The 27537-nt window shown below is 35.8% G+C and overlaps 1 protein-coding gene across 3 annotated transcripts in view; it reads left to right on the top strand.

Moving 5' to 3' along the window:
* PALLD (palladin, cytoskeletal associated protein) overlaps positions 1-27537 on the top strand; it is a 191037-nt gene that overhangs the window by 76144 nt on the left and 87356 nt on the right. For all 3 annotated transcript variants that reach the window (XM_068187075.1, XM_068187074.1, XM_068187073.1), the window contains exons 9-10: positions 5485-5604; positions 6384-6696. In XM_068187075.1, the coding sequence (XP_068043176.1) occupies positions 5485-5604; positions 6384-6696 (433 nt within the window). The remainder of the gene's footprint in view (positions 1-5484; positions 5605-6383; positions 6697-27537) is intronic.

Raw genomic sequence — 27537 nt, 5'->3', positions numbered from 1 at the left:
AAATGTAATAGATGCAGTACTGGTTTGTGATGTAATTCAAACTCTTAGAAGCCAGACTAAACAATGCCTTCAGAGGAAATTTTTCATGAGCAAACACATAACTGCTATTCAATGCAGATGTTTAATATATATGCAAGATTGACATGGAAACGTGCATAGGCTAGATAAGTATTCAGAATTGTGAAAGATGGACATGTTTTCTAAAAATTTTTCTAAGTGTAAAACATCCATGGAATTTTACATAAATTGTAACAAGTTGTAGTGTGACTTTAATTGCTGTTTGTCAACCAAAATCCAACCATCAATAAACACTATAGCACTCAATAGCATTGGTTGTCCTTTGATAGGTTAGTACTAATGATTTAAAGGAAAAATATTCAATGAACTCACACAAGTAAGAAATTAGGAAGCAAAGGGTCTTTTTTGGCTACATTTTTTTGTTACACTCTATCTACTCTAATGTGTTTTGCACTCCTTTTTCTGTCTAGACAAAAATCAGTTTGCATTGCAAATCCCTCCAGACTGCATTGTGAATTAATAGCTAGTCAGATTATTCAAAGCCAACATCACAGTTTGTCAAATTACCTGTTCTCTACTTCTTTCTTGGACATTTTGACTTTATACTGATTGAATCCTTCAAAAACAGTCTGCCTGAGAATGAAAAATCCCATGGAATCACTTGCCAGCTGTTGATATTTTGACCATTACTCAGCTGTCTGGAGACAGCCACAAACTGTATTGAATTACATTAGAACGATTGTCTAGCAGCATGTAAGAAAACTGTATGAAGTAATTTTGCTTAAATTGCCAGGGAATTGCCACATATACATGCTTTTTTTTTTTTTTTTTTCTAAGCACAATACTGTGTATGTTCACAAAACACATCTCAAAAGATAGTCATCACTTCTCTTGGATTGTGCTTTCTTGTTTCCTGTTTAACTGCTGTGTTCCAGGGTCTCCACTTTAATTAAGTAACTCCTTTAGAAATCCCCCCCTATTCCTACATAACGTTTGAAATTGAAAATAAATGCAAATGTTAACAGAAATCCTTACTGCTTCCCTGTACCAAGAAAATCACCTTTCTGGTAGCTGATGAAATTGAAAACATAGAAGCCTTGGTAGGTTAGCATGCATGCCAGATCCTTGCACTCTTTAGTGAAAACAAGAGAATTCCGACTAAGTATCTGTCTTCTTCTTTCACTGCTGAGAAGCAAACAAGGGCTTGGAGACAGCAATCTTCTATGAGCCATATCTCAAGAAGTCAGATTAAGAGAAAAACTGAAAATAGGCTAAAATTCTCCTTCATTTAAGGTGGTCTGATCAACTTACATATTATTGCTTGTCAATTAAATTTTCAACTGTACTCTGTGCTCCCAAGGTACCTACAGAATTCTGTCCCTGTCAGTAGGACTCATCTTAAGTCTGACTGCTACAACTATCCTTGCTTGTTAATGCTTCCAAATTCAAAGTAAACAACTGATCTGTTTTGTACTATGTGATTTGAAAAAAAAAAAAAAACAAAAACAACACTGTCATTCCTCTCCAACTGTAAACATTTAAAGCTTTTTGGAGTGCAGTAATAATCACAGCTATGCTGCTGAATGCATTCATTCCAGCCTTGATGTATATACCTAACTTAACTTCAAACTAGGTGCCGTAGGCATCTACAGTATCATAACTGCCTTAGGGTAAGCTTTAGCATAAACTTTTCCTTGACAGGGATAAATGGATTAATTTCTCCTCAAACCTGAACAATGTTTTAGGGGCTAAAGTTTTTGTTGCCATAGCAGTGTTCCCATTTATTGTACCCAATCTGGCTAGATAGCAGACGTTTTGGTTATTGATTACATATTGTGTAACCTAGGCTCTCCACCCTAAAACTGCATTTTATTGCTCACAATCACATTTTTTGTTGTTCAGTTTTCTTACCAGTCTTTTTTAAGTGCTGTTTGAGATATGTTCAATTGTAGCCAGTCTTGTGCATCTTCTAAAAACTTTACTTCCTTGAGTTCATTCCTTGAGTGACATAAAGCCTGTTAAATAAGCCAGAACAGCTGTCTGACTGGATAAAGGTATATGCGATAGTGATCATTAGAAACAGGCAAATTGAATACATTTTTTGTTAAGTTATTGCAAGCCAAGGCATCTACAGGTCTGCTATACTACCATTCATAATGGTACTCTACATATTCTTCTCTATTTTCACACTTCTCTATTCTCTTTATATGAAAAATGCACATATACCTAGATGAGAAGTAACCTGATGGGCCTATTGCTTTAACTGGAGTTAAACACTTGTGGAACATGAGGGAGAATAAGACACAAGTTGTCTACAAGTTGGCAGAGTTCTGTTTTGTTGGATTTTTACCAGGAAACCACAACTGTGACTTCCCACTGTCTCTGTGTATCAGAAAGCTTACGGCTTTGAAGCTACAGCTCTGGAAATTGATCTTTCATTGCATGGGAATGAACAGCTACCAGCAAGGGACTGTACTTATTTCCCCAGCTGTGTGTGCATTACAGTGAAGGAAGTTAATGGTCACATCCAGAAATGAAGTTGCAGATAAAAGAACTGCTCTACTTTTAATGTAATACAGAGAAACATTCTGAAGTAAACACATTGCCAGTAATAAAATTTGTTAAAATACAATAGTTTTCTCTCTTACCAAAGTTTATTCTTCCTAATGGACTCATGAGCCATAAAGGGAAAGAGTTGCTGTGTAAAATGTAATCTTTCTTTCTAAATAACTGACAAAACAGTCAAATACTTGCATGCCTAAGCATTTTACATGTTTCAGTGAACAAAACGCTTTTGTATTCATTTAGTCAAGTGTTAAATATGTTTTAAGGCCCTGAGAACAGCATTTCAGAGCTGCTTTCTGGAACACATTTCTGTGATGAAGTTATTTGTCAGCTGATGAATGCCAGGAAGTAGAACAGACATTATTTCCCTCAAATCTTCTGATTCTGCTTAGCACAGTAACAGAAAGTAAAATAATTACATAAGTCAGGATGTACAGGTAGAAAAATACTCAGAACACTGAGTATATCCAGAGTGTGTTATGGAAATCTTGAAAGAACCTTTCTTTTGCCAAATTAGTATTTCATTTCGATGTGTTCCACAGTAGTAAGCCTTTTAGCAAGGACCTGGAGGTGAGTGATTCTTGGCTTGGAGGATGAAAATCGATAAAGAAGATGGCAGTGTGTTGTTCACATGTGCTTTTTGCCTATGCTGCCTTTTGATTTGTCCTTAGGATTTTCATGTTTTCAGTTTAGCCAGTTTTCTTATGATTGATCACAAATGTGTTGCAATTTGTTCGTCTGGTTGAAAAGACTAAATTTTAATCTCTGATTATTTTCATCCTTAAATTACTCTGAAACTTTTTACAAGGATTTCTGTAATATAATAATAAATATATTTTAAAACACACCTCATCAGTAAGCAAAGCACATCATTGTAGAATCCATTAGAATTCTTTTGACACTGAAGAGTGAAGATTGGCTCTTCTCCTGTGATCATTTTATACACTTAAAAAGCCGGAAGAATGTTATGCATTAATTAGCTCTGCTGTTTGAAAAATATGACTTCTGCTGGTTGCTATGTTTTATATTGCCTTTGACCTCTTTCAGAGAGCAGTTCTCAGCCTGGTGGAGTGATCTTCTTTTGCAGTCCTGAAAGACCCAGGTTTCAGCATTCTGCTGTTAAGTGAACAGGAAACTAGAATGCTGCCTGTATAAGATTACATCCCCAGGGTCAGTTCAGTCCAGGAGTACGCACGTGTGGTTAACAATACAGCTTCAACTGCTTATGACACACCAAGGCTCTAAAAAAAGTTGATCTCAGTAGTTAAAAAACTAGCTTGTGTTACCCATTACTTTCCTGATAAGACCTTTCATGAGTCATTAATCTTCATCTGTGTTAGATAAGATCCAGCGTGCTACAGTGTTACCAGACATGACTCTTGCAGCTACACAGAATGACTGGTTTGCAATGCCAAAAAAAAGGCATGTTCTGCTGTCTGAAAATCAACTCTGAGCCAAATATTTAGTCAGTCATTCATTTTTAGCCCATTTCCAGTACAGGAAGCTTTTGGATTCATTGTAATTTATAATTGGAAAAAACTCATAACTTTTTTGTTAACTGTCTAAACGAGACAGCGGTCTGTCATTCCACAGGGGGAAAAAACCAAACAACCACTATTTGAAAATGCTTTCCAATTTGAACTATAAGAAGTGAAGTTGACCTCAGTGAACCTCTTCTATAGTATAATTTTCATATGGAAGTTATTAGATTCTAAAGTACTTTTCCTCATTTTACGGTATGCTTTTTTTTAGCTGATTATGTGATAATATGTGGGAGTGTGTGTAAGCGTCCAAATTGCAAAATGCATTTTTCTTTTTTTTTTTTAATTAAACTGAACATTATAAAATTTCTCTGCTTTGGTTTTGAGATTAAAAAATCAGCATAAACAAAAGAAACTCTGAATTATTTGAGGAGGCCTGTAACATAGCATTGTCCCACATATAAAATTTTATCTGTATGTTGTGTAAATAATAGGATTATTTAAATCATCTGTACTGTGCCATCTTTAAAAAGACTGTACCATTACAAATAGAGATAAAATAAAGTGACTTCTTAGAAGAAACTGGAAAAAATATGCCTAAACAGTTAAGTGTGCCTATTATAAATGGATACAATTGATTTTGTAAACGTTACTGTAAGGCCCAACTTAATATATTTCACACAAATTTTCTGACAGAAGCTGTGGTATAATCAAAGCCTATACCATGGTTTATCAAAGTAGAATGAACAAATTTAAAACAGTTACAGAATCTGTCTGTCACAGCATTCTGAAGAGATTTTGGGGATACTGTTTCTTATTATATTTTTAATGTATCAATTCTCACTGCTGTGCAGACAATGACAGAAATTATTTTCCCAAACTCTGCATAAGGGGAATATTTATGCATCTGGAGTTTTTAATTCTGGTTAGTATATACAGAAGAGCTAATTGGAATTGGTGATAAAATGTTTTCTAGTTTTACTGGAAATGGGATATGAATGTTGCATTAAATAAAAAAAAAAATCAGACAAAGAAAGAATTGTGTGACATTTGTACTGATGGTGTTATTTAGAGATGCAAAAAGAGCTTGCAAAGATAATTGTTTCTGGAAACCATTACATTCATTTGTATTAATTAGTACTGTCCTGCATTAAAAAAACATTGAGTGTGTAAAATGACTGCACAGACTTGTAACTGCAAAATTACTGTTCAAGCCAGTTTTGAAAACTTAGCTTGATGAATTTACTTCTTTCAGATGCAAAATTATTTTCCTTAAAGGCATTTATGTTGGAAGTTCTGCAGTTCTCACAGTATTTCTTGGTAAAAATTTACTTTCTGTCCTTTTAACATACAGTGCAAAAAACACTACATGGTACTTTAAATAGTTTATAATGCACTTTATTTTTCTGTTTATTTTCAGAAGAGATATGTACACTTGTAATAGCAGAAACTTTTCCTGAAGATTCAGGAATTTTCACTTGCACAGCAACAAATGAACATGGTTCAGTAACAAGCAGTGCACAGCTAACTGTCTGCTCAGGTATGTGACAAAGAGAAAGAGGAGCTTTTAGTCATAAATCTTACATAATTAATTTACCTGTGAGGTTGTCAGTCTGCTTTCTTTGTGGACAATAGCTGCTGTAAGACATGGGGTTTGTCAACCTCAGTGCATTCATATAAAGCAAACTGAATATTTCTTATGTTCATTTCCCAGTTTAATATTTTTATTAATGTGAAACACATTCTTAAAGTTGTGCCACAAGCCTGGCATATCTTAAGCATTAGGGTTCAAGACTAGATGGCAGCAGAGGCAAAATCAAAGAGATGAAACTATGCTACTAAAGGTGGCCTTCTGTAAAATAAAACACTGTGACATAATATGTTTAGTTTTATGATATGTTTCCATATATATTGTCGTGGGATGCACTAACCCAGCTGCCATTGCAAACTTGGCATGTATACATACATTCTTCAGCCTTTTGAAATTATTTGTTCCTCAGTGATACTGAAATTTCAGGAAGAGGAAGTCCTGTTTTAGCTGTTGTTGTCCATACTCATCAATCTCAGTGCCTTGATTCCTTGAAAGAGATTTAGAGAATTCCCTAAGGTTTCTAGTTGAGTCTTTTGCATGAGGCACACTCAGAAAAGGAATAGCCACCCATGTATCTAATTCATCATAAATTATCAATAGGAAGACTAGAAAAATACCTTTATAGAACCAAAGATATTTCCCCTTTAAAAAACTGAAAATACACCTTGTATTTACCATGTACTTTGTCTATGACTTGTTGAAGAGACATTCTTTTTTATTTCTTTTAGCCAACTTGGAATGCTCTAGTGATGATTTCCATCATTTCTCACCACTTTCTCCAGTTGAAATTAGCTCTCTTGAGCTGCCTCCTAAGAAACTTACAGATACCCACCAAGCAAACAACACTGAGTTGAGACCTGGTGTGATAGAGCTTCAACAACAGCTCAATACATCTGAGGAAAAATCAAATGGCATTCATCCTCTTCATGGAGTAAATGGAGTGATTAACAGCAAGCCAAATGGTGATAAATCCATCCCACCTCCAGCTGTCTTGCTTTCACCCACAAAGGAGCCACCACCTGTGCTTGCCAAACCAAAGCTGTGAGTATTTTTGAGTGGTTTTGTTTCCTATAAACTTGATATTTGTTGACAGCAATTTTTTGCCTGAAGCGATTTAGCATTAGACAAATGGACAGTCAGGGTGTCTGTCCTTTGAACAGTCTTGCTGCTGCTGTGATTTATGTGCCAAAGAGCTGAATACAGGAGAGACTTGTTTCTTTTATGTAGTGCTACATCAAAGGGATGTACATTCTATATCCCAATGCCTTTAGAGAGGTTTGAGATAAAGTCTCAAACAGAGACATACTATAGTGGCTGTTGCTCCGCGCCTTTTTTCCCTAGTCACCCTACCTAAAGATCATAGTGGCCTGAGATTTTTGGATGCTATTTTTCTTTCAGCACTGGTTAGGTCTTTTTTTTTCTGCATGTGCTTGGGTTTGTGTAGTCAGTGGATATTCAGGTGTGTCATTTTTTTGTTATTTCTTATGTTTATGTATAACACATATCTCTCTCTGCTTTCAGCCATATTACAATAGCTCTCTTATAGTTAAAAATCTGAGAAGGCAAAGCTCTAGGAAAACACAGAGAAATGAGTGGTAAAAAAGTTACAGTAACATTTTTACCTTTTGTTAATGGTGATACCTTATGCATAAGCAATATTATGCTCCCTGTTAACTCATAGTTAGATTTTAATATTGCACAGACTCCTCTTTTCCATCTCCCTCAAGAATATTTGGAATGTGATGAACTAAAATGCTACTTTATTTCATTTGCATCAATAGTTAGAAGAAATTGTAAATTATAAAAATGTGTTTTAAGAAGAAGCATGAAACATGGTTTTCAAGCTTAGCTAGGTCGTTTGCTTTATTCCACATTTTCACATGAAACTTGCAAAATATAAAAATGCTGTTATTTTAGCACTCATGTTTGAATTTAAATGCACAAAAACAAAAACACATTTGAGGCAGCAAGCCAACAGTATTCCCTTTCCACTCTCACCACTTTTTCTTTCAGTTGCTCTTTGTCATTCTAAGCAGTCTCTGGCAACTGTACAAGGGAATGAGGAGTGGAAGAACTAGAAAGACAGAGTAGTGAAGTAACAGTATATATGATGGTGGTTGCGTGTATAGGAGGGAGGTTGCTGAGAATGGCAACTTGCAGATGATATGTGATATGGAGAAAGCTAAGTGGCCCTGTAGCCAGCATACATATCTGTGGCAAGACCCACTCGTGAAGAAAGGAGATAGTGTCTCCAGCAGAGCAGTAAAAAAGAAATTTCACCCCAGAGCTTTCTTTCCCAGAAGCAAGGTTGCCTGAGATAAGGGAAAGAATGTGGTGTAAAAGACATCTCTTTGTATAACGTTCACTGCTATGTATGCAAAATTTGTTTTGTTTTTAAAGACAGTGTCAACATAAAATACAGTAACGTGAGAGGGATACTATTGCAAAAGTCCCTTCAATTGCTGATGTCCAAATGATGACCTTGAAATCCCTTGTGTAATTACACTTTATTCCTGTATTTTGCAATTAACAACACTTGATGCACAAGAGACTGATCTTGATTGCAGTCAAGATACATGTTTTGCTCGGTCAAAGGCTGTGTACATCTGTGTTGCTATTAGAAATTGAAATCTTGCCTTCTCCTCAGCCAAGTATTTTGCTCCCAAGCACAGTGATAGCATAAGGAAGGGAAGGAGTGCCAACAAGAGGAGAAAAAGAAATGCCTGACTGCAGAGATTTGAAATCAGCTTTCAACATTTGGAAAACTGCTTCCTTAGTAAAAGTGAACAAAATGATGACTTTAAAATTAGCTGAGTAGTAAAGTAGCTCTCTCAACAGTGAGAATGAGCTCTCTTGAAAAGAACTCATCTATGGAATTGTATCTGTCTGTAGAGTATTAGATGACAGAATCAGCACATACTAGCAGTGAATAAGAGCAAGCACGCTTATTATAACCTTTCTAAAAAGTTATTTAAACTTTTAAATTGTTAACTATGGAGAGACCTTTAAGCTTCTGAAAATCATTAATAGGTTTATTTTTCAGGAAGACTGGTTTTAAATTTCCAATACAATCTTTTCTTTTCAAGTTTATAATAAATTATAAATTACTTAACAGATTTATCTGTGAATTCTCTGAAAACAGTTTCTTCAGCCAACACTGAAAGTAATTGCAAAGAGTTTGGGAATGATAGGCTAGTTTTGGTTTTATGTTTGCTATTATTATTTTTAATTTAACAAGAGGGAGAGACTGAGTACCTTCTTGAAGTATGAAATAAATTTGCATCTTGGCAATGTAGCTGTAACCAACACCTATAAATGAGTTATCACAATTCAATCTAATGCAAGAGTGGACATGCTAGAGAAAGTTACTGTAGGTGTTTTCAGGCTTGAGGAGTGTTTTTAAAGTCCTAAAAAAATTCAGGTTGTGGTTACAGACACTTTAATAATCCTTAAGGCATCATTAGTTGTTGCTTCAGTGTGATGCTAAGAATATTTAAAAGAGTTTAATATGACAATATTAAACTGGGAAAAAATATATATAGAATTAATTAGGGAAATAGTCAACAGCAGATATTTTGCTAAAGTGAAATCTAGAAGACAATAATTCTAAATATGGTTAAAAGGCACAATGTTTTGTAACATGAGTTTCTGTAGAGTGAAAGGACTGTTGAACTGAGACAAAAACCCCTGATCTCTGTGATTCTGATCTCTGCTGCAGTGACTTATTTGAGGAGGTTGAGCTAATACTGTGCCTTGGACTTTTTGGCCCACAATGCTGTAATGCACAGATGAGGTTTCAGAAGATCCCCAGCAATGTGTGTTATCTTAAGATATTTTGCATCTCTCAAAATCAGGCAAATTATGTTAATAGTAATTTCAGTGTGAAGTCTGTGTATGAGCCTTGAACCACTTATAATCCTCAGTGTGAATGTCTGCAAAAAAGACACAAGGCTGTCCTGTAGGACTTCATATAACATGTCTATGGTTTCAAATGAAGAATTTCCATCTAACTGGCTTGGTATCACTGTTATTTTTCCATGTGTCTGTTAAAACAGTAAGAGAAAAAAAGATGGTGTTCGTATGGTTACTGGATGTACCTGTGTGATATTTGTTGGCTTTGTAACAAGCCATCATTTCAAAGTTCATAGACTCAGTGTAATGACAGTGTGGTGCCAGAGCTTCCTGACTGTCTAGAACTCTAACACCTGACCAGAGAGCTTCTCTGCAGTTGTCTCATGTTCAGCCTCTTTATGTTGGAGCGTTATCCAAGTCTTTCATATACAATGACCACAAAGAGCTTAAAGGGAGTTTATTATTTCCATAATAATTGTATTTGATATCTGCAAACAGTAAGAAACTTTTTAGAATACATTTAGAAGAGCTGGATAGAAAAACAATATGTGAGAATAGGCAACAGTTTGATGATTCATGTAGCTTTACATTCATGAGCAAAAGTCTACCCATATTCATTTCTTTTGTTTCATCTGCTCTGCTCTTTCAAGGTTGATAAGGACCTTTGGATCTTTATCCAAAGATAAAGCCTACCTTCAATTAAACCTTGATCTACGCATACTTTCTACTGTAGTAAAAATAACTAATGCTAACTAAATTTGCTAAAATGTAAAGCAGGATAACTGCACATAAGGTTAATCCCTTGATAATAGTACAAGTCCAGAGCATTTTCTGCATCTGTTTTCACAATTAATACATTGATGTTTCATTTGTAATGCTTTTTTCCTCTCACTCTATACCAATACATTTTTAACAAAAATGGAGTTAAAACAAGGAAAACACTTGTGAAGCATTTCCATTTCAGTGATGAACAGGCACTTGGACTAGGGTTTATAGTTTACTAATAACAAATAATATACGAAAATAGAGGAGGTTGTATAAGAGAATATACTAAGAAATAGGAATTTTCCCCATTTTCTCAGACTCATTTCTTATGCAAAAGTTGCAAATCCTGAAAATGAATATGAACTGTTATAATTTCTCCTGGTACACCTGTGGACTGAATGCAGTAGATAACAGTAATTTTAAAACAAGGCATTAGTTGTCTTTTTTTTGTGATCTTGGATCAGTGTGAAAATCTCTGAGACCACTGGAAGACAGAAGAGAGGAAATAGGAAATGTTATGAAAAATAGGTTGAAAGTCACATTTCATTGCCTATTTCACATCAAGGAATGGCATTACCCAAAAAACAGTGGCAGTTATTGCTGAGAAATTTCCTTTTTACTTGTGTCTTTGTTAACATAGTGTCAAAGGGTAATCACAAATGAACTTTAAGCCTTTTAAAATCTGCAGCAATAGAAGTCTGAATACCTTTCTAACAATAGATGTGAAAAACAAGAAGTTAAAGGTGATACATTTATTTTTCAGTTTTTTTCTCCTTTTGGCACTGATGTTTTCTGACCCAAGTATGTGGAGACACTTAAGTGTACATCCTACCTACATAGAAGCTAATCAGAATTTTAACCAGAAAAGTCAAATATCCTTGAAACAGTCATGAAATGCATATACTGTTTGTGCCACCATCAGGGTGTACACACAGGACTTTGGTATTTTTTTCAGATTTCTACTTTAACACTGAAAGTAATCTGGTTTCTAGGACAAGCAGGGACATGAGGGAAATTAATAGAATCATAGATTGGTTTCAGTTGGAAGGACCCTTAAGGTTTATCTAGTTCCAGTCCCCCTGTAATGGACAAGGACACCTTGCACTACACCAGGCTGCTCAAAGCCCCGTCCAACCTGGCCTTGAATGCTTCAAGGGATAGGGCATGCAACAGCTTCTCTGGGCAACCTTTTCCAGCATCTCACCACCCTCATAGTAAAGAATTTCTTCCTAATATCTTATCTAAACCTTCCTTCTTTCAGTTTAAAGCCATTACTCCTTGTCCTATCATTATCATTACTCCTATATGTCCTATCTGCTCCAGACTTCCACAGGCCCCCTTGAGGTACTGGAAGACCTGCTCTAAGGTCTCCCCAGAACCTTTTCTTCTCCAGGCTGAGCAACCTGGCTCTCTTAGCCCACCTTCACAGGGGAGGTGTTCCAGCCCTCTGAGCTTCTTCATGGCCTTCTCTGAACTTGTTCAAACAGGTCCATGTCTGTCTTATGTTGGGGACCCCAGAGCTGGATCCAACACTGCAGGTGAGGGCTCACAAGAGGAGTAGGAAAGGGAGAGTAAGCTTCCTCAAGCTGCTGGTCATGCTTCTTTTGGTGCTGCCTAGGATATGGTTGGTCTTCTGGGCTACAAGTGCACAAGTTCAGCCACTAGCTTGAGCCTGTGCATTTTAAGCTTTTGGTTAAACACATGCTTTAAACTTGTAAAAATCTTTAGTGCCTCCAAGAGTGTTCTCTTTCTCTTTTCTGCCTGAGTGTTGCTTTATAGCTCTGTTGCCCCTCTCACACATTTGTTACCAACACCACCAGCTCCTCAAGGTACCAAGAATGGGCTTTTTTCTAAGAAAAGGATAGCAAATATTGGGGGTGGGGGGTGGATTATGTAAATAACGCAATTTGGTTTTTTATGTAACAAGGTTGAGTGGAATACTATGCCAAGAGTTTCTGATGCACCTTTGAACCAGAAAATATAGCAGGAAATGTTGTACTATCCATCTGCAAACAGTTTATGGATAGTTTTTTGATAATCACGAACTAAAAGCATTGAAATGAAACATTTCTGGGTTTTTGTTTTTTGGGTTTTTTTGGTTTTTTTTTTTTTTTTGTTTGTTTGTTTCTTTCTTTCTTTCTCACCTAAATAACTGGGTGGATTTAATACTTGGAAATTATCAAGCAAAGGAAATTGAAGTGGTCAGTTTTTCTAGAATGCAGCATTTTCTGAGAGGTTCTCAGTGTGCTTTTAGATTGGGAGTTCCTGCAGAAATATTCAAGGATTCTCTTGGTATCACAGGATAGAAATCTCAAACAAAATTATTAAATGCTTGCCTGCATGCTAATCCCTGCAGTCTAATCATCATATGTACTTAATTTTTACATGGCTTTGATTATGGCATGCAGCCACATTTCCCTTGGTATTCTTTCATCCCTGACCATGTAAATATCCAGTCTACATATAATTTTGAAATTGTAAATATATCATCTTATGCTGTTTATGAGGAGGAAGGTAAATGAGAAGGGATATAGTTTTTGTTTTGAACCACCTTTGTTTACTCTGTCTTGATACAGCTAAACCCATTTGCCAGGACTGTTCACTCCAACTGTAGAAGGTAGAAGATGAAGCTGAAAAACTAAAACAGATGTTGTTCAAAGTTTCGGATTTGGTTTTCAGGAAAAACTAAACTTTAAAAACTCAATAATAGTATATCTGTCATTTTTACCTTCTGAGCGACTTCCTAGAAAAAGGTCCCATCTGATTCAGGCAAAGAGCTTACAACTAATATAACAGAAGATTGCAGTAACACTTCCTTTGGCACCAAGGTCTGTTGAGAAATTTAAAAAAAACTTCTGCATACAGCACTTAGTATTCTAATCCAAAATGAGAGACTGGAAATCCTTACTGAACTGAAATATGACATGGAAAATGATTAATATTAAAAAAATGCAATATTTATTTTAGAAAATCTGCTTGTTCCTTTTGTACAGGTTTTGACAATACCTTTTATGAAGTTCAATTAGTCAACAAATTGAAATACAAGATCAATCAATATCAGTTTATGAGACAGAGAGAGGAACTGGCCAAAGCTTGTTCTGCCAGTCCTCATTTTCTTTGGAAAATATGTTTGGTAGAATCTGGATAGATAAATATAAAGTTCCTTTTGATAACATGAATTTCAAAGTATTATGGACACTACAGTTCTCTATGATAGACAAGCATAATTATGTGAATGGTAGTTGGGTTAAATAGTTATTATGTTTGAATGTGATTTCAAAGCTACATAACTTCAGCTTGAAATCTTCAACAATATGAGGACTGATTAGTAATTGTTTTGCTATTCTTTCCTTGAAGAAATTTGAAAAAAAAAAAAAAAAAGGTAATTTGAGGATGTTTTTAGCATAGCTAAAATAGCTAATAGCTAATTTTAATAGCTAATAGCTAATTTGCTGAATGGCTGATAATTTCTGAATAGCTAATTTGCTGCATGCTTTTTAATATATAGCCAAAAAAGTAGCTAAACTATCTAAACACAAGCTCAAGTTGTTAAACAAAAGTTCAGGTGCTGGCTACCCTCACACTCCCAGTGCCTACTCCTTAATAAACTTGTTCTTGGAATTTACCCTATCATAGAAACCATCTGCAATTAGTTCTGCCCGTCTACCTGCAGATGATCATGCCAATGCTTTAAAAAAAACTCTGCAGAAGTGTGAACCCATCCTTGAGTAAGGAGACTTGCTGGACAGGGTGCTAGCTCATGGAACTTAATCATAAACTCACATCTTTATATAGCTACTTGATTTTATTATTTTTCTGTTCCCTCCTAACATATGCCAGATTTTTTAAATGAAAGTGATGCAACTGTCTGATGGTTTCCATGCCTCTTCCATCTGTGATTGTACTGCTAAGTTTTCCTTGTATGTCATTTCAATTTTTCATGCTTGTTCTCAGGTATATCTGCCGTTATCTCTTGCATTTACTTATATTAACTGTGTTTAAATTTTCTGTGTTACGAAATGTTTTCTGGTGACGAAAATAAGAGGTTGGAACTCAGTAGCATTTGCTTTTTTCTAGTTCAGTGTGCATGCTATGAAACTTAGCTACAGAATTTCTATATGCTATTTTTTCTGTCATAAACAGAATTAATAGAGGTAACTAAATATACCAAAGAAGACCTAAGAATTGAGCAAGTGCTTCAAGTCCTGCTCTGTCAGCCTTATTCTTGTCCTAAGAAGCCTTATTGCTCTCTTAGAGGTTTTATGGAGGTAGGAATGGAAAAGGCTTATCCAGTGGAGGGAGCGGTGTTGCTTGAGTAGATATATGTCAAGGAAATAAATTGCTACTTTCTAGAACACTGACAAAACCATGTAAGAGACAGCAGCTGGACTGCTTTCAGAGGCCTTGTTTATATCCTATAAGAAACACCAAACTGGAAGCACAAGTCTAAAATTTGGCTGCAGAGGAGAAGTTCAGTATTTGGTTTGAAATTAGTCGTAGGGAAGGCAAAAAAGACCCCAAAGCTTTTTGACCCCAAAAGGCCAGGATAGCTGTATTTACACACAATAATTCCACCACTGGTATAGGAAGTGCCTCCAGGGGATGATGAAGGGCTGGCCTTAGTATCAAGTAGAGCAGTTGTTTACTAGAAATATAATCAGTGTCTTATCTTTTGATAATATATAGTATATATGTAGTGTTTGTCAAAAAAAACTCATGAAAACCTAACTTGATTGATATCTGGAATGTTCTAGAGCTCCTGCCTGTTACTTTGTGGCAAGTCTTTAGGTATCCTTGCCAAACTCTGCAGTGTATTTAGTAAGAAAAATAATTAGCTGCATTCATTTTCCTGCTTGAAGGACTTAAATACTTGCATGATCCTGACAGATAAAATGCAGATCAAATTGCTTAAGTTCTCAGTGGTTCAGAAAGACAGGGTAGAAGCCTAAATTTTTAACGTGAAAATTCTGATTAAAGAGGTTTCATTAAAGACACTATGGAAAATTATTTTTGAGAACTGGTAAGTTCTTTGTAATATTAAATGTTTTTACTGGTTTGCTTTAATAGAACTGACATTACAAGGCCCTGTATTTAGTTTTCTAGAAATGACTGTGTTAACAGTATGCTTAGAGTTTGAATCATTAAGTCATTTTCTTACCTATTTGAGTGAAAAATCCATTCTGTTTCTTTATTAATCTCATGTTTGGTGTTCCTCCATAATCGTATTCTGATTTGTTCTGATGTTCTTGGTTTCTGCAAGTGCTTATAATTTCTCTATGTCTTAATATTACATTTTTAATATGTGGCTGTGGAACAGTTAGTATGTTGACCATGTAAAACAACCTGTACATGCAGCTGTGGAATTGCTTATAATCCATTACAGCTTCCCAATATGAAAACCATCATATAGCACCTAGAATCTCTACTGCCTTCTTGGAACAGACATGTAGGTATTAAAATTTTGGTAAAAGCAGAACTTTCCTCTCCACTTCACGCAGAAATGGATATGATATCAATGCACACACACAAAAGTATACTTGCAATTCCTATTTCATCAATTACTAGGCGAGATATTTTCTTATTGATAAACCAGCTATTTTACCCAATGACCTGCCATGCAAATTATAAGCTGATGATAATTTGTGAATGTGGCAGATGTGAGTTTAACATGCTAAACCTTAGTTCTGCCATGAAATGACCTGCCATGCAAATTATAAGCTGATGATAATTTGTGAATGTGGCAGATGTGAGTTTAACATGCTAAACCTTAGTTCTGCCATGAAATGACCTGCCATGCAAATTATAAGCTGATGATAATTTGTGAATGTGGCAGATGTGAGTTTAACATGCTAAACCTTAGTTCCAGTTTTAAATATATCTAAATAAAGTATAAAAATATTAGAAATATATTTGAACCTGCCAGTGATATATGGGATAATATTTAAAATTTCTCGCTGATTGCAGAAGGATACTTGCTCATTATATAATTTTCTGCTTATTCTGTTTGTTAGAGAGTGACATAGAACTCGGAAGTAAATGCTCTTCTATAGTGTTGTGTGTGTGCAGTGTATGTGCCAAACTTTAACAGGTACTGATCTTATGGCAATTTATCTAAGTTTATCTCCTGCACTTTCATAAAGTACCTTGCCAGTAAATGCATTGTGCAAGTCCTTTGGCGTTTTTTCACCATTCCTATCTGTACCTGTTTCCTTTTTAATTTCCCCCTGTAAATGATTTCTTAAACTAAGGATTTCGTTGGTTTTTATTTGTGCTGGCAAGTACAGTGCAGTGTTATTATTATTTTTTCAGTTTGGAAGAGAACAAGGGAAGTAAGGTTACTAAGCTTAAAGCCTGTAGAGTCCTAATGAGAACCTGCATTCAGAGTACTTGAATGCCGCCTCTTGTTAGTTCAGCTTCTATGATAGGAATTGTGTAAGAAAACCTTGTATTTCTGCAGAATCTCTCTCTCCATGTTTCAATAGCAGTAGGTATGCAAGTGCTAGTCAAAGAATGCAATTTTGTGGTTTAGTAGCAGTAGTGGTTTAATAGTAGCTATTCTCCTGATAGGTGAATAAATTGAAGCATCAACAGCACATTCCAAAAGGTAAAGCATAATGGAATGGGTTGCTGCTGTGGTAGTTTAAGGAAAGTTTAATGTCTGCTAGATAGCACCCTTCCTTTGAGAAAATGACCTGTTAATACTCACAGAGAGAAAGCTCAAGCAGTCACGAGTGACAACAGCTTTATTGCAGCAGTTTGCTTCTGATTTTACCTAAAGGATGGAGGCATTTTTGTTTTCCAGCTTTCAGAATTCACTAGTAACATTTTCTGTTGTCACTTTTGTGAAAAATGTTTTTTATTTTATAATTAATTATTTGAAACATATAGAATTGGAGACATTATTGTAAAAGTCTGATTTTATTTTCTGACAACTAATTGCTCCAACATGCATATTACATCTTTAAAATTAATGAATTTTCATAACTGCTTACAGGATAAAATTGTCATTGGAGAGTATACAGAAGTGAGAAGTCCTCTGAAGTGCTTCATTTTGTCTTTTTTTTAAATTAATATCTGTAGTATTTTAAATACATAGGGAAATAGTTATATTGCCTTAGATGTTACTCAGAAATTGCTTAGAATTCTGAGTTTTGGATACACTTCAACTTTTGTTTACTTTTATAATGCTCACTGGGAATTAACTCTTCCTCTCTAAAGTGATGTAAGATAAGCAGTGTTTTCTGTCAGAAGCAGAAATTCACAACTACCCTTTTAGTTCCCTTGCTAATCATGTTTACTTAACTTTAAAATGGACTTCAGTGATATTTCCAGACTTTGTTATCTAGTAAATTCTTGTCTGAGTGAAGTTGCCAAGTCAGCCCCTGAAGGCAGAGCTGTGTGCCTTCAGCTTCCACTAAAACACATAACATGATGCTGGTTATGACCAAACATCCTAGAAATGTATGTTAAAAATACTCAATGTGCAGAAGCATCCTTTTAGTATCCACAGCCATTGGGATTATGTAATGAGCCTTCTCCTTGCTTTATTAAAGTCCCAGAAGAATTTGATGATATGTCACAGCAGGGGACTGTATGTCCTGTATAAAGAGTCAATACAAAATATCTGGGGGGTGGGGGCAAAAAAAAGCCTTTATAAATGTCCAGAAATACAAATGTCCAACCTGCTATTGCTGTAGTACAGAAAAATATTATGTTCTTTTTTTTCCCTTCTATGTGTTTGTGTAAATGAAAGACCAAGAATTGCTAGCTTAATTAAAAACAGCATGGTACAAATGTGAAGGTCCCTGAGAGAGGACTCTGCAGTTTTGATGCTGATACTTTTGCTCTGTCCAGTTTATTTTTCCTATGTGAATATTTGTCTCTTAGAGTAGAAAGACAAGAGGTGCAAGAAAATTTGAGTTTTTCTACCACTATCTCACAGGGCTTCATAATTGACTGACATTGCAGTAATGTGTTTTATTGCAGAAGGCTACAGATACAAATTTTTTAATTTTATGTTCCCCAAACATATTTTATAATTTCATGAAGTGGTAGTTGCTGCATATAGAGATCGTTTGCACACAGATATCTTTGTCTCACACTTCTTAAGATCCATGCTCAGAGATTGTGAGGGTTAGCCCCCCTCATGATTCCTTGGTTGATAATCGGATTATGTGACAGGGATCCCAAAGGCCTCTCTTCAGTATTATCCAGAATTGTAGCCTTGCCTGCAGCATTTAAAGGATGGATTAACCAATTAATTACAGATTCATCAGGTCATTGAGTGTAATCCTTTTTTAGGCCACAAAGGTCCTTCAGGGAAAAGGACTCAGTATGACTTCTGATTTTGAGTCAGTTGCTGGAGCTGGCTTGGAGGGTCCTTCCCCTGGATCATCACTGTCCACTGGCCGATCGGTTTTGGTTGTGTGTTTCCCACACCTTGTGGTAGGAGCAGCAGCCCCTGGTTGAGGCTCATGGTCTGGTTTAGCTGCGGGCTTGGGCTCACTGTCTGGTTTAGCTGCAGCCTGAGTGACTGGAGTGTTGGCTGCAGCCGGAGTGACTGGGGTAGCTGCTGATTTATCTCCCTGCCCCCCTGCCTCTCTCTGCTGCCCTATAGTATTTAGCAGCATGTGGTAAGCATAGGCCAGCTTATTGCAATGAGCTTTTTTATTAGAATCATCACGGCACTTTTCTTTCAGATATTTTCCCTTTTCAGTTGGGTTCTGTATTTGTTCACGTGGGAGTCTCAGGTTATAGGGTCAGAAAATTATTTCAGAGTTTGTCCCATAGCCTCCCATTCTCCACACCACTCAAGATTTTTTTATGCTTGGGTCCATGCCTGGGTCAGGTATCTCATTAGCTCCTCTGGACATATTAGCCCTCATTTTAGACAAGTTGCAAACTATATAGAGGAAGCTTATTAGATAAAATACCCAAAAAATGGTCTCTTTAATATTCAGGTGAAATTGAACATTGTCAAAAATTGATGTGACAGATTCAAGGCAGAAGAGGGGAAGGAAAGGAAAGGCTGGAAAGCCTCATTCCCTCCTCTTCTTCTAACATTTTGGGTGCAATTACAAATAAACTCCCAAAATATGCTGTTGGAACTTGGATGCAGGGTAGGACAAAGAAACCATGAACCATACATATCTTGAACTAACTTCAGTACGTTTTTAATTCCTTATAAACCATTATTACTATGCTCAGCACAATAACAGCCCAAATCCGTGCCCCTCTATTGTAAAAGCTTAGTGTTAGGGACAATATTGGAGCTATCTCCAGATAAGAAAATAAGTCTAAGGACCAGAAAGGTACTAAAACTTTTAAAAAGCCTAGGGACCAGAAACACATGAAGGCTTTCACCCAGAGAGACATTATGAATTTAAGCAACATAGCTACTGACTGCTTTATCCCACTACAGACTAAATGAAACTAAAATGCAATCAGTACGGGTTTTTTCCATTTTCTCAAGCCACACACTGAGCACCAAAAAGTATTTGTCTTGGTTTAGGGCAAATTTGGGAGGAAACTTTTGAATGGGGTTTTTTTGGAAAGCAAATTCAAGCGGCCCTTTTTTCTCATTGGTTTGGGAAAGATTTCTTTGGAGAAAAGTGGAAAAAACTGTTTATTTAACAATCAAAGTACTCACAAACGTGAAAAAAATGAGTAATATTAAACAATGGAACCTTTCATTGTTTTGAGGAGATGGCAAATTCAGAGAGAGTCCTTTTCATGGGGTGTAACTTGGCTCTCTTCCAGTCTCTCCGGGGCTCAGGTCCCAGCCACAGTGCAGCTTGGGCCCCCCACCCCCAGATGATAGTCCTGGTCTTCTCGGATTGGACAATAGTTGAACAGTTCCAAAAACCTTCTGGCCTCAGCTAACTGAAAAACACTAACTAAAAGCGAAGGAGTGCTTGCTCTCACTGTCTGTGCTGCGTACAATACAGTCCGTAAAGGAGAATGTGGGCGAGCAATTGCAGTTTCTGCAAACAAATTGCGCGCTTCTTTTCCCCTCTTCACTCTTGGAACCAGTCTTAAAGGTGCAGAACTTAATATCCAGCATAAACAGAACAGTCGTCATAAAGTCACCTTAGTGCAAGTAGTAAATAATATTCTCACAATAGTCTAAGAATGAGGAAAATTGGAGAGAAACAACTTCTCTCTTCTTGGTTAGTGTTGAAACAGCTAAAGCAGGTTATTAGAGATGCTGCTGAATTATCAGCAGTTATTTAAGTTATTCCATGGTATTCTCATGGCTAAGGTGATTAGTTAAATTCTAATGATTCTGTGTAAAAACTATAAAACAATGAGTAGTCCAGATTCTTCTTTCACTCAGAATATTGCATGTCCATCTCCCATGGTGTTTATAAACAAGCAATTTTTTGTTCAAATTTCCCTGTTGTTTGCTATCACATTGTTGTAGGCAGTATCTGGCAGAAGATTCCATTTTTTATAAGAATCTTCCTATAGTGCGGCTATTAACACCTCATTCAAGACTCTCTGCTTCTCTCTGTGGAGAAAAGACGGTTGTGAAGAAATCTAGGACCATTATAGGACAATTGTTTTATCCTTGATACACATGAATTTCTAACAAGTTATCAATATGCAAATGACAGGATGATTTCATTAGAAAAAATCGTATGTGACTTTCAGGAAAGCATTTCAGTTTAACCTGAGTCAGGGATAGAAGTTACCCAAAACAGGATAATCTTCTGTGCTGACTTGTAAGGAGATATTTTTAATATCCTCCCAATTCTCTCTGTAAGTATTAAAAAGAAGGCATCTCTAAATAGCCTTGCTGTGTGTTGTTCTAGTGCCAGAATGAGAAAAATTGCTAGAAAGTTACTAGACACAAAACTGTGAAAGACAGAATTCAATCATCTTTGTTTAGGGTATCTAATTGCTTTATGTAAGTTTGTCAAACTGAAACTCTCAAAATGCTGGAAACTTTAGATTTAAGACATGCTTTTGAATATGAGTATGGGAACTTAGAGAAAATACAGTCTCATAAGTGTTTTGCTTGGTAACTAACTGAACTATCTGCAAGAAATGCTATGGGACATAAAGTATAGTTCATCAAAAGTAGCCAAAGGACAAAGAAAAAGGGATTGGTTTGATTTTGTTTTTAAAGTAAGCTAAATATACAAGTGGATGAGTTTCTGAGGCTTTGATGTAGCTAGCTTTTTATAAGAGGTTTGTTCTGCCAGTTCTGACCAGGATAGAGCATGGATGTCAAATCCTTTTCTAAACAAGCCTCTCTGATTTCTTCCAGAGAACCAGACTTACTAAAGCAAGGCAATGTTAACCCTTATTTAAGAAAAGTATAATATTATGCAAGTTGAGAGAAAGAAAGAGATTGTAGCTCACTGAAATGGTGTTTCTAACAATAGACATTGATTTAAGCCATTAAATAAATGATGGCATTGTTTCCAAAATGATATAAGGACAATTCAGATTAAATAGCAATCTTTCAAGTTACTATAACAAATGATAATTTCACAAATCATCCTTTAGTTTTTCTGGAAAAATATTGAAAATATTCATTCAGCAATTCATAAGATTTTATAGCTGAAAAAACCAAATATTCTGGTAAAATGTGAGATATTCTGGTAAAATATGTTTTTTATATTCTAATACTACAACCATACAATTAATACTGGTATTAGTAATGGCATATAAGTAAATTCTTAGGAAATATTTAACTCTCTGTAATAAATCTTGGTATAGTATATCTTTTATGACAAAAATGAGGACAAAAAGAACAGTTTTGAAAGATTAATTCTTCTGAAAAGGCATGCACATGTTAAGAACCCCTGCTGATGGCACATCTAAATCCCATTTTATACTCAAACAGTGAAAGAGCAAGCACTGGATTGCCAAGCCTGACCAGGCATTATTTGAGCTCAAACATTTAGAATCAGTGCTGTGGATAATGATATTCTGTAAAGCTTTCAGATAGAGGTTAATATGTAATAGCAGATAAGTATGAGTATGATTTTAGTGAAAACATTGTGAAATCAATGACTGGGGATTTGGACAACATAAATGTAACTTATTAAAGGAAATATTAGGGATAGGAAATAGCTGTTTATACTCAATTTGTTACATACCACTTGTATATTTCATGCTTACTCACCCATGGAATGTTTCAGAGAAAACATTAACTTTTTGCCAATGGAAAATGCAGTATAGCATTATTTAAGGACAGAATAACTTTTTTAGGACTCCAGATTTCAGACAGTAACTCTGTCAGCTTTGGATGTTGGCTGTTGGTTGTTAACCTTGTTGAAAATAAGCACAAATTCTATGAGTACTCTGTACCCATTTGCTCTTATTTGTGTGGGAATCCATATACTTTTAAACTTCGTAATCAGTTCTAGTTATTGCTTTATACCACCAAGTATCCTCCATAAATTAGAATCTCTTTCTAATATGGTCAAAGGCTTTCTCATAAGCTGTCAGAAAGCAGTTGGTTTTTGGCCCAAGTATTTTACAGTTTTAATTTGTGGTTAGAAGGAAGGTTATTCACTAAAACTTCAGAAAAAATGAATGAGAGAAATATTGTCTCTAAAATGAGACAGAAGTCTTATAAACATAAAACATCTGATATAAATGCCAAAACAATTTTGAGAAACCAAAGGTATTTTTGTAAATTTTGTTTTAGTAATGGATGTCAAACATCACAAATATCAAAACCATATACTTCCAGACCCTCATTTTAATTTGCAATGACTTGACTCTGATTTTCTTTGGATTTACTGGAGTATCTACTTAATACCCTATGTATATGGAGATTCTTGGAAAGAGATCTAAAACCCCAGTAATATTGTAGTTAAATTTAGGCAAAAATTCTGATGGATTTTGTTCTTGTTTGATACAAGTAAATAATACCTTTTAATTTCTATTTTTTTGGAAATGTATAGATTTCTACAACACCCTTTGAAATGAGCTGTATATATTAACATAAAAGTAAGGAGAATGGGTTTTTCAGATACTAATAATTTCATCTCTTCTGAATGTTTGCAAACCATTGTAAATTTTTGTAAGTTCTAAGCTCCCAAAAGATTATTTAGTCTTGCGCTGCTTGGAGAAGAATCCAGCTATACTCCTTACCAGTCCTCAGAGCAATGATATTACACACAGCTTGTAGAATGTGGAAATAATAGGGTTATCAGATTCTTCCTTCTATGTATAAAAATTATCTAAAATGTAATTGGTTATGATATTGGGTAGTAATGTACATGCGTGTGTGTATTCCTATCATAATCCTTTTTGAGAATTCCTTTACTTAAAAATATTTTACAGTACTCAAAAGGAAACCTCAATCTCTCCAATTCAGAAACTGTGTATGATAGTCACTGCGCAAGGCGTGCTAAATGTGAGTTCACTTTTGATTTTCTGGTGTTTACCTGGAAAATACTTCTACATTCATTTTAGTTTTGGTAAGGGTTTTTTGGCTGTTGCTCCTGATTTTTCCTTATTTGACAGTTGTGCTGAAAATTTATCCCTCAAACTAGTTCTATGTTTATTGATGGAATAGATACAGCATATTGCTACTCCAAGAGTATTAGGACTTTGTGTGCTTCTAATTCTTCACAGATTCAAAATTATTAAGACTGGATCTTTTTCTCTTTGTTTTGATTGCCAAGAACTGTGTCTACAACTGCCTTCTCTACATCATTGTCTTTCAGAAGCAAATCTGAACAACCCACTATCTCTCCAGGGGGGTATAAAGAATATGCGTCTCACTGGTGAGGCTCATTTCACATGGTCGTTTAGAGGTCAGTCTTCACGCAGAGTTCACACAATCTGTTAGAAGTCAGGTTTTAGGTATCTAATCTAAGCTTGCTGGAACTGGAGTCAACTTTATATATAAGTCAACTTATATATGTAGATAAGCATTATTTATTACAAAATAAGACTGCTGAAGCAGCACAGAAAATGTAAAACAGTGATAGTGCATTTACAACTTGAGTTTCTTGGCAGTATATAGTTGCAAGGTTATTTTTATATGTGACTGTTTTTAAATGAAACAAAAAATCTGTAGCTCTAAATGCAAAGTACATTTGATACGCTCTTGTTTTACCAAAATGCCAGATGTTTCAGGTACAGTGAAGCTGACTCTTTAGAACTGGTTTGTTCAGCTCAGTCAGAGACAGCCTGCCAAAACAAGGCAGGTTAACTCCAAATCACTGCAAATGTGCTCTGGGAAAGAGGAAAGACAGCAGTTGTTTCTAAACCAATTAATTACATACTTTGGGTTACTGTTTTTAGTGGGTGGTTGTAATAACCAAATGACCCACAAATACTCCATGGAAAACTTAGAAAAAATATTCTGTTTGAAGAACGTTTTTACTGTGTACTGTACAGCTGTGATCTTTCGAAGAACTTTTAATGCTAAGAATAATTTCAGAGCAAGTCAGTCATAGCAAGCGAAGGAGGTATTTTAAGCTTGTTGTAGCAAACGTAGTTTTCTTAGATGGATGGGAGTCTGAAATATTGCCAGGCTTCTGTAGCTTGTGTTGCTTTTTCTTTCATAGTTTTTTTAATGGATTCTCTGTAATAGATAATGTTAGTGATACGCATTCCAGGAGGCCTCTTCTGCTTTGGCCTACTTTCAACACACCAGTACAGAAAGATGTGAGAGGATTCGTTTAGGCTGTAGTCTCATGTATGCACTTCCAACAAGCGTAAGTCAAAGCTGCCATCACCCTGTTCTGCCTTTCCTTCTGCCAGGCTGGTTCCATGGATCTTCTTTGCTTGGATCAGATAAAGGGTAGCCCAGGGTGCCATGCCAGGTAAAAAGCTGTAAATGCAGCAGAAGCCTACATAAATGCTTGTGCTGGCTCTAGAGTGGTAGTGGGCAGAGGGTTCTGAATAACAGTGACACCTTTAAACATCTCTGTGTGAAGCTGTGACTTCAGAACTCCTGCCATTCCAGTAATGATGCTCTCCTGCTCACTACTTCTACTGCAACAAACATTATTGTTGCTCTTGGGTTTTTTTTGTTCTGCTGTTTTAATATTTCTGTTTCATGACAGTGCAGTATAAATGATTTTTAGTTTAAGAGTAAGGCTTTCTGTCCCAGGATTTTTATCCATGAGTTCATCTGCTCCTTATCTTGCTGATTTTTATTTCTCATTGAGGATTTACAGTCCGTTGAGGTTTGGTAACTCAAAAGATAAAGCTGCAGTAAGAAGTATCCTAGAAAATCAGACTCCAAAGAAACACCTGCAACTGATTTATACTCTCTGTTACCTTTTCCTGCCCACCCCTGTCCTGTCTCCCTCCCCTCAGTTCTTGTCTCTTCAAACATAGTAGCCTCTCCCCAAATTCCTTCATTTTTTTTTGCTATTTACTCATAACCATACAAGCACCCTAACTATGAAAATGACCAAATGCAGGTCCTCTTCAGGGTAAGCTTGTCTTTCCTTCTGTAGTGCTACTGGGAATCTTGCATCTTTTTTCCAAATGTATGCAATGCAACTGTGAATTTTGCTTCATAGGTCAACTAGTAATTTATGTGAGAGAGAAGAATAAAAATAAATTGTTTTTCTCTGAGGTGACAGAGATAAATCATAATCATTTATTAGAAATATTATTTATGTTACATGGCAGTCAAATTGCACAAACAATTCTATCAACAGAGAGGTGGGAAACTATAGCAATGGTGCCTAGAGGGATGATGAAGTGACTGAATAAGAGGAGAACACTCAAATTCCTGAAATTAGTGATGGAAAATGTTTCTGTTCCACTTAACATTTCTATTCTTTGTCCCCAGCTACATGTTGGTCTCCATCAAATTGTGCCAAGACCAACTGTGGATGTCTGAGACACTGAAACCTCTTTGCAGTGTAATGAAAATATTTATCTTCTATGAACATCATAATAATTAATATAGAATTATGATGATTTTAGAGCCACAGAGACACTTCACCAAATTATATAAGGCATCAGGTTGTAAAGCAAAAATTGCATCAAACAGTACAATCTGAGGTAAAATAATTAAAGTAATCAGAAAATATGCCAAATTCTATTTCCCAACAAGTAGATAATTTGTATTTTATGGTTACATTTCTTTTTCTACAACTTATATTTGCAGTTAAGTGTTTTTATCAGTATCAGAGAAAAGTAAACTAGATCAGATAAATTAGGATGCAATCATGCCACCTTCTTATCTAAAGTCTGGTCCATGTGCAAAAATGTTTGGAGCTTTTTTTTTGTTAGCTGTCAAGATTCCATCACCAAAGGACTTTTTTACTTTTGATGTCAGACACCAGTATGCATAGTCTGAGCTTTTGAGGCCAATGTTGACAAATGAGTCTATCTGTGTTTTTCTATTCATAGCTCTGTTTTGGGGGGGGGGGGGGGGGGAAGGGAAACCGTTTTTTTTTTAAAGTAAATGTACAATTGCATGTAGTGTTTATAGTCGCACTTAGTCTAAACATCCATAAAAATGGTTGTAGGGTATCTGTGTTTGGGTATTTGTGAGTGGCTGCAGCATGGACCCATGTGCATTGATATGAGCTGTATGCTGCAGCTGGCTTTTCTCATGTTAAAGATATGACTCTAAAACTATTTCCACAAAGCAAAAAAAACCACAAAAAACTATTAAACTGCTTCTACAATGGCTTTCTTTTGCTGGAGTGGCAATGTGAAAAAGGATTTTCCTGGGCAGATTAAAAACACTGGGTGCTCCAGACAGAACAATTGAGCATTTCAGAATGAATTATACTAACTTGCTGAACCAGCCTCTTCTCCCTCTGGGCATATATTTGTTTGCATATATTTATCAGTCTGCCTGGAAACAGAATGAGAAACATTCATGCATTGCCTTTTAGAGACGAATCTGAATGAAACTTTTTTGGTTATTGTATTAGGGGAATAAAAAGCATCCTAGGGAGGATTGTAGCCACTAACTGTAAACTAGGAAGAGGCAGTAAAGGCGCTTCATCCCACTGATTTTCACAGAGTGTGAGTTGCTAGTTCATCTTTCCTTTAGATAATTCCATGCTCCGGTTTAACAGTAAAGCATACTATAACTCCCTGTCTCCTAGCTCCCTAAGGGAGGTATTTCAGGAAACCTTTACTTGCTTGTAGTTTCTTGACTGTCAGTCTATTTTACTTTATTTTCATTAATGACCACACGTGAAGCGCTTCAGATGTAATCTGATTGCTAGGACTTTAGCAATAACTTCAAATGCTTCCAGAATTAAAAGTTCTTAAACTAATGGCTCCCTTGCTACATTTAATATTTTAACAGCT

Source organism: Anomalospiza imberbis, chromosome 4, assembly GCF_031753505.1.
Source record: "Anomalospiza imberbis isolate Cuckoo-Finch-1a 21T00152 chromosome 4, ASM3175350v1, whole genome shotgun sequence".
Taxonomy (NCBI): Eukaryota; Metazoa; Chordata; class Aves; order Passeriformes; family Viduidae; genus Anomalospiza; species Anomalospiza imberbis.
This window is presented reverse-complemented; position numbering and strand designations above follow the sequence as displayed.